The following is a 7,113-nucleotide window of genomic DNA, read 5'->3' on the forward strand; positions in this document are numbered from 1 at the left end:
GTGCCCGGCCCCTCGGGCATTTCGGGGGAACCGACGTGTCGCTGGCGCTGAGGATGAGCGCTCGCCCAGCCCCGGCGCTGCTCACTCTCCCTTTTCCGAATCCTGACAGGGAGGAGCAACGGAGAAAATGGCCTGTCCGTGTTCAGGATGCCCGCGGACGCCTGCCACTGGGGCCGGCTTGCAACCCGGGCCCCCTGCCTGTGCCTCCGGGGCGGCCACGACCTCCTCCTCCAGCCCGAGGGGGCCGCAGGGTAAGTGGCTAAGGCACCGCGTCAGGCGGCCTCGACCACGGGGGCTGAAGCTCTCTCAGTGGGATGCGGGGATGCGCAGAGGGTGCCCACACCCGCTCCTCACCCTGGAGGTTGTCGTCACCCCTGTGGGGACTGGCCGGGGACAGTGGGGGCCACGGCCATGGCTCTGCCCATGGTTTGGACCCCCGGGTGACGCCCGGCCTCCGTGCTCACCTTTGCTCAGAAACCCTCTGCCCTCCCTCCCCTCCCAGGCCCCAGCTGCCCCCGCCTCTGGGTGCCGGGAGGCCATGGGAAGGCCCGTTCAGGAGGGGCGGAGGCTGGCCCCGTGTCACAGGGCCCCAGGCAGCGCCTCCCCCTGGGCCCCCGCTGCCCCGGCTCTGTCTGACGGGCGTCTCTTCCCGCAGGGATGGGCGAGGGGAGGAACTAGGGGGGGTGCCGAGGGGCCCCTCCTGCCCAAGGGAGCGGAGGGACGTCCTCCCGTACAGCTGCCACCTGGAGACACAGGGACCCTCGAAGCACCTGAACTGGACGCCGGGGAGACACGGTCAGGACGGCGGCACCAAGCTGAAGCTGGAGCCCGGCAAGGGCGACCCGTTCCCCGCCGCGCCGGCCCGAGGCGCCTGCCTGCCCTACCCGGGCACACAGGGCACTGTCCACGCCGTCAGGAGTTCACCTGGCTCTCACCAGCCAAAGCCTCCCCCCGGGGCCTGCGCCGGCCGGACCAGCAGAGCCTTGCGGGATGGCCCCCAGGGCCAGGCTCCCCCTCCCACCAGCTGCCCCTTCCCTCAGGGGAGCCTGGAGGACGGGCTTCCTCGGCCGGGAGGGCAGCGTCTCCCCGCGGGGTGCTATCCCACCGAGGACAAGCTTCGAGGCGTCCCAATGCCCCCGGGAGCCCCGTGTAACCCCATATTGTCGCTCGATGTGCCCATCAAGATGGAGAGCGAATCCGGGTCCGAGGATGCGGCAGACGGCTACTCTGTGTCCCCGAGCCAGGCGTGGCTGGGGGCCAGCGACGTGGCCAAGAGACAGCTGGTCACTTTCCCTACCAGGATGCACCTGAAGATGGAGCTGGACTCCAGGCACCCCCTCTACAGCCCGCCCCTGGGGCCCGGCCTGCTGGGGGCCCACCCCAGGCCCGGCAGGGAGCTGGCCCCGTTGCACCCCGCACACTGCGCCTGCCTGGAGCCTCCGCCCCGCCTCTGTGCTGGGGGCCACCAGCCCCCCAGCCTGGGCTGTGACTGCCATGCTCCCGGGCCTGCGCCCGTGGTCAAGCTTGAGCCCCTGGACTCGCCCCCGTGGGCCGCTCACAGCCAGGGCGGGGCGCCCGGGATACTCCCCAGGAGCGCCTTGGCGACACGGATGCCACCCAGAGACCCCGAGTGCACATTCCTGCCGTAGAGCAGGCGTCCGTCAAGGCTGACGTCCGTCCCTCGGCCGGCCGGCATAGCAGTGCAGGGGCAGAGACTTTCCTGAGGGAGGCGCGTGCAATAGCAAATCCTGTATCTCGTCAAACGCCACTGAAGTGCTTAAATGCAGAGTGGTCTTAAGTCTGCTCAAGTGTGACAGTATTGCCCTCTAAGGGGACACGGTTTCTCAGAAAAAGGCCGGAGCGAGCTGGGCCGCCTGGCGGGGCAGCACTCGGTGCTCTGAGAGGTGCAGCAAGTGAGGGCAGGCGACCGGCGACCTGGCCCGACCGCAGTGTCCAGCGCCCACCCCCATTCCCGGCTTCCCCGACGCCGCCTCCGGCGAGTGGACCTCGGGGAGCAGCCTCACCCTGGGGGTCCCACTGCCGAGACAGCAAGTTGGGAATCAAGCTTATTGAGCGGCAGGTGACCACTTGCCCATTCCTGGGAGGAGTCCAGAAGTTCCAGGTGGAAGAGGCTGTCAGCACCGGGCCGGCACTTCACCACGACGACGTGCAGCGTGTGCCTGAGGCGCTGGCGCAGGCTGAGGCCGGCCCGCGGGAGGATTGGCCGCATCCCACCCTGTTCCTCCTTCCGCGAGCGTCTCTGGTGTGGTCAGGGGGCCCTGAAGGTGGTTCATGCTCATCTGCCTCTCACCGCATCATGCAACCTAGCTTACAGGGTCTGGATTTGGAAGTCTAGAGAAGTACAAGACGTAGGGAGAGGAACGAGTTAGTCCAGTTGTCCGGCTGTCTTGCTGACTCTCTACAGGTTTTTAAATGAGACGCCAATCATCATCCCAGGAGGAACTATTAGAGACAAGACAGACAGGTAATGCTTTATAAAAACGAAAAAATTGTGGGGACTTCCCTGGCGGTCCAGTGGTTAAGACTCCGTGCTTCAAATGCAGGGGGCGCAGGTTCGATCCCTGGTTGGGGAACTGAGATCCTACATGCTGTGCGGTGCAGCCAAAAAAAGAAAAAAGAAAAAGAAAAAATTGTGAAAGTAATACATTCTGAACGCAGGAAATTAGGATGCAAAAGAATAAATCGGAAAGTGCGGGTCACCTGCAATCACCAGGGGTGGCTCGGGGCTCAGGGCGAAGTTCACCGCGCCTTCCGGGGTGACCCCACGCCACGGGTGCAGTTAGTGCAGGACACGACACCAGGGGACAAAATCACCACCGAGCAGGAGGAAGCTGGTGGGAGATCCCCCTGTGCTGGGGTTGGAGACCCTCCTTACGGATGTGGTCATCCGTCCCGGGAGTCCCGGGAGGTGCAGGGGCCCCTTGCAGCCCCGCCACGTTCAGCGGGGGGTCTTTCTGTCCGGCATCTGTGGCTTTGGGGTGTCAGTGTTCAGCTCCTGAGTTAATGCTGAAGCTGTCTGCTAAATGCATCGTCACCTTGTCAGACTCAGGACTGGGCTGGCGGGACTGGGTCTTCTGGACCCTTAGGCAGCTGCCTGCTTCGTGGAGGGGCTTCCCCTGGGGGGCGTGGGGGGAGCTGAAGGTCCCTCCCTGGACTGACAGAGGTTACCCGTTGGAGCCCAGGTTTGGGAGTCACCAACTTGTGGCCTCCTGGGATCCCCGAGCCCTGCCCAGCAGCCTGTTCATCTCTGCCCAGCCCCCGGGGGCCTTGCAAAGGTGACATCGGTGCTGTGCTGTCCCCCCCGCCCTCGCGAGAGTCTCCCCCTCCCCGTCACGATGGCAGCCCAGCGCCCGTCAGGACCACCTGCTTCCCACCCTCGCTGCCCGCTGGCTCAGCATCCCTCTCTACTTAGTTCTCATGCTGAGCCCAGCACACCTGATAGATTTCATCCCGAAGACAAGGGGTGGAATTTCAGAAACTTCCTCCTTCCTTTCTATTCAAGCCAAGTGCCCAGCTCCTCGCGGACAGCCCTGCACCGTCTCTCAAAAGTAACTGGCAGCCTCTCTGGAGCTCCGTCTGTGCAATGTCACCCTCAGCACAGGGGTGGGTGCTGGGATGCACCGGGGCACCCCTCAGCGTGACGCCTGCCCTTCCCGTCTCAGGGTACAGCAGACAGGTGCGCTGCATGCGCGTAACACGTAAGCGGGAAAACCCTGGGCCGAAAAGATGGAATTGAGAGACACCATTGCATGTTTGCACACTGTAGCCAGATCCCAGTGTAACCAAAGAAGAGCTGCAGGCTGAAGGACATTCAGCTGTCCCCGCCCATGAGGGCCACGGTGCCCAAACGTTTCAGATGCACCCACTCTCCCAGGACCAAGTGCACCAAATTGGTCACGGTGGGTGGGCGGACAAGTCGTGCGTTGCGATGCAGAATTCAGCATCTGGACATCAGCGCTGCAGGTCTTGCGTTCTGGAGAGGCCATCATGCTTGGCGCCCAGGTCCTGACATGCTAGGTCGGTGGGAACAAAACGTCCCTCAGTCAGCACCTTTGTTATTTCCCAGCCATGCCCCTGCTGAAAAACCGTGTGGGGAAGGTGAGGATGGAATGTAGAAGGTCAGATGTGGCCATTCCTGCTTTAAAATGTCATTACCAGTGCTAATTACGGGCTTGTATTTTCTGTTGTCTGTAGCTTTTGTCTATATAGCTGAAAAAATATTAAAATCAAATATGATGTAGGAATGGGGTGGAAGGGAGGAAATAAACACAAATTATATTTTATATTTTTGCAGTTTCTACTGGATGAAAAAAGTTTTCAATATCTAGACTGACTTGTTGAATTTTTAAAAATGGATACACTATAATATAACTTTTTGTACTGTTTTCTCAGTGCCTTTAGAAAGCTTTCAAATACATTTCTGATACTGTGGCTTGTATTAAATTTGCAATATTGATGTAAAATAAATCATACGTTAGTACATGTTTACTGTAAATGGAAACGTCTACTTGATTTTCCAAATTTATTTCCTTTAAAGCGTGTGTTGGCTAATTTATATTATAAGACTGTCCTTCACCACCAGATACGAGGCGGTAATAAAAGCACAAGTGCACCCGGGGCCAAAGGAGGAGCGCCGGTGGCCGCTTTCTCAGCGCTCCCTCCCTTTCCTGCCCGTCACTGAGGGTTGGGGGGGACCATCCCAGGTGTCTTCAGGACACCCCAGACTCAAGCTCTCCTGCGAGGAGCAGACACCTGGCCCCGTGTCACATGTGTGGTGGGGTCGGCCTTGCCCTGCCCAGGACCTGGTGACAGGTGTGTGTGGGCAGGGCCGGGAGGTCACCAGGGCCCGGGCGGAGACCCCTCCCAAGGCCCAGGGGGCCGTGTTTTCATTCCCTTTGGTCAAGGAACACCCCCAGCCTGCACAGGCGTCAAGTGCTCCATACAGAGCTTGGATCTGCCCGTGCTGCAGCAGTCGCGCCCCGGCCGGCCGCCACCTGCGTCCTGCAGGCCACACCCCCGTCTCTACTCTGTGACTCCCTGTCCCTCCTGGGGAGACCCGGCCAAGCTGCCCCCGCCAGCCGGGCCTAAGCCGGCTGCTCCCCGTCCCTGGAGGCCACCTGCCCAGCTTGCCGTCCCCACACCCTCCCCCCACCTGTGTTCTTCAGACTCACGGCGTTGAGACCTGGGGCTGGACAACACTCACGCCATCACGTGACTCTCCCACCGCCTAGCCTGCTGCTGCTGCGGTGGATTTGCGGGTGGATTTCCAGTCCGCAGAAATCCGATCTGCGGTGGATTTCCCAGACTTCTACGTGCCCAGCAGCTGCCCCCGCCCAGTGTGCCTCTGTGGGACGGAGGACACACCCGAGGCTGTTGACGGCTCACACCTCACCAGGGGCTGCCCAGGCGTCCTCCAAAGGCGTCCTGCCACGGGCAGCTGTCACAGCCCGTTCGGGCCGCTGGAACGAAGATACCAGAGGCTGGGTGGCTTACCAACAACAGACACGTACTTCTCACGGCTCTGGAGGCTGGCAGCCTGAGACCTGGCTGCGGTGGCAGTGGGGTCTGGCGCAGGCCAGCTCCCAGGTGCTGACTGCTCGCTGTGTCCTCGCCAGTGGCGGGGCGCGGGAGTGTTGCGAGGTCTCTCCGAAGGGAACGGGCCCCATTCTCATGGCCTAGTCACCGCCCCCAAGGCCCACCTCCTAACACCGTCACCCTGGGGGTCGGTTTAGCATGTGAGATCTGGGGCCATAGCAGCCTCCCACCGGCGCCCACTGGGGTCTCGCCTCCCCACCGATTTGGTACCGTCAGACGTTTTAGCTCCGTCTCTCTGAGGCGTGAGGTGGCAGTGAGCTGTTTTATGGGCATTTCCTTCCCTCCTTCACTCAGCTGGTTGCTGAGCCCCTGCTGAATACCAGGCCCTGTGACAGTGCCGGGGACACATTAGGGAAGAAAAGATGCAGAAATCACGCTGCTGAAGCTGACATCCCTGTGCATGTGGACAGGGGACAGGGTGCAGACAAGGGACCAAAGAACCGTGTGAGCTCTGTGACGCATCGGGAGGCGGGTGCTGCACAGATGGGTCAGCTGGCGTCCTGTAGCCCAGGTGGCAGTTCTGTGGGCCAGGCAGACTTCGAGCCAAGCCTTGACAGGCACAGTGTCCAGGGTAGGGGTGGAGGAGGCTTACGGGCTGGAGCGAGAGGCTGGGATGAGGGCAGGCAGGGGCGGCGGGTCACAGGCAGGTCTGAGGGAGGGGAGCACGGCAGGGCTTCCGGTGAAAGCGACCCTGGGCCGCGGTCTGGAGGCCGTGCGGCTGCAGGGCAGGAGAGGGGCCCCACGGCCCCCCTAAGGACCGGGTCGGGGCCGGGAGGCAGCCTCGCCCTGGTTTCCTCCCCAGCGCGCTGGCTGCTCCTCTGCTGTCTGTCCTGCACTTGTTGGCCGTCTTTGGTGAATTGTGGGCGTCGTTTTAAAATTCAGGATAGTAGTGCTTCGTCAAAGATTTTCTCTCAGCCTATGGCTTGTCTTTTAAGAATTAAAAAAAAATACAAGGGTTTAAAATCTTAGCACGGCAAACTATCTTTTTCTTTACGGTTTATGTGTTTTGTATCTTAAGAAAATGACTCCCTCTGACCGTGCCTTTGATATAAAGCCCATTTTGCCTGGTATTAATCTTGCCACACCAGCTTTCTCCGGCCCGGACCAGCCGGTGTGCAAACCTCCTCCACACCTGTTCCTTTATGTTCTAGACATTTTTCTCAGAAATAACTGGTTGGTTTAAAATCCACTTACTCGTGTTCTTTTTTCTTTTTTCCCGGCTGCGTGGGGTCTTCGATGCTGCACGCGGGCTTTTCTCTAGTTGCGGCGAGCAGGGGCTACTCTTCGTTGCGGTGCGCAGGCTTCTCATTGCAGTGGCTTCTAGGCGCACGGGCTTCAGTAGTTGTGGCATGCGGGCTTCAGTAGTTGTGGCTCATGTGCTCTAGAGCACAGGCTCAGTAGTTGTGGCGCACGGGCTTAGATGCTCCTCGGCATGTGGGATCTTCCCGGACCAGGGCTCGAACCCGTGTCCCCTGCACTGGCAGGCGGATTCTTAAC

The 7,113-nt window shown here is 60.8% G+C and overlaps 1 protein-coding gene across 1 annotated transcript in view; it reads left to right on the top strand.

The window, feature by feature from the left end:
- The window catches only part of AHRR (aryl hydrocarbon receptor repressor), a 74,580-nt gene extending 70,171 nt beyond the window's left edge, over window positions 1-4,409 (top strand). Inside the window, exons 10-11 of the mRNA XM_059916041.1 lie at window positions 110-251; window positions 656-4,409. Of these exons, the coding sequence (XP_059772024.1) occupies window positions 110-251; window positions 656-1,649 (1,136 nt within the window). The 3' untranslated portion in view covers window positions 1,650-4,409. The remainder of the gene's footprint in view (window positions 1-109; window positions 252-655) is intronic.
- Window positions 4,410-7,113: the final 2,704 nt, after the last annotated feature.

This window comes from Balaenoptera ricei, chromosome 3 (genome assembly GCF_028023285.1).
Source record: "Balaenoptera ricei isolate mBalRic1 chromosome 3, mBalRic1.hap2, whole genome shotgun sequence".
In the NCBI taxonomy this organism is placed as follows: Eukaryota; Metazoa; Chordata; class Mammalia; order Artiodactyla; family Balaenopteridae; genus Balaenoptera; species Balaenoptera ricei.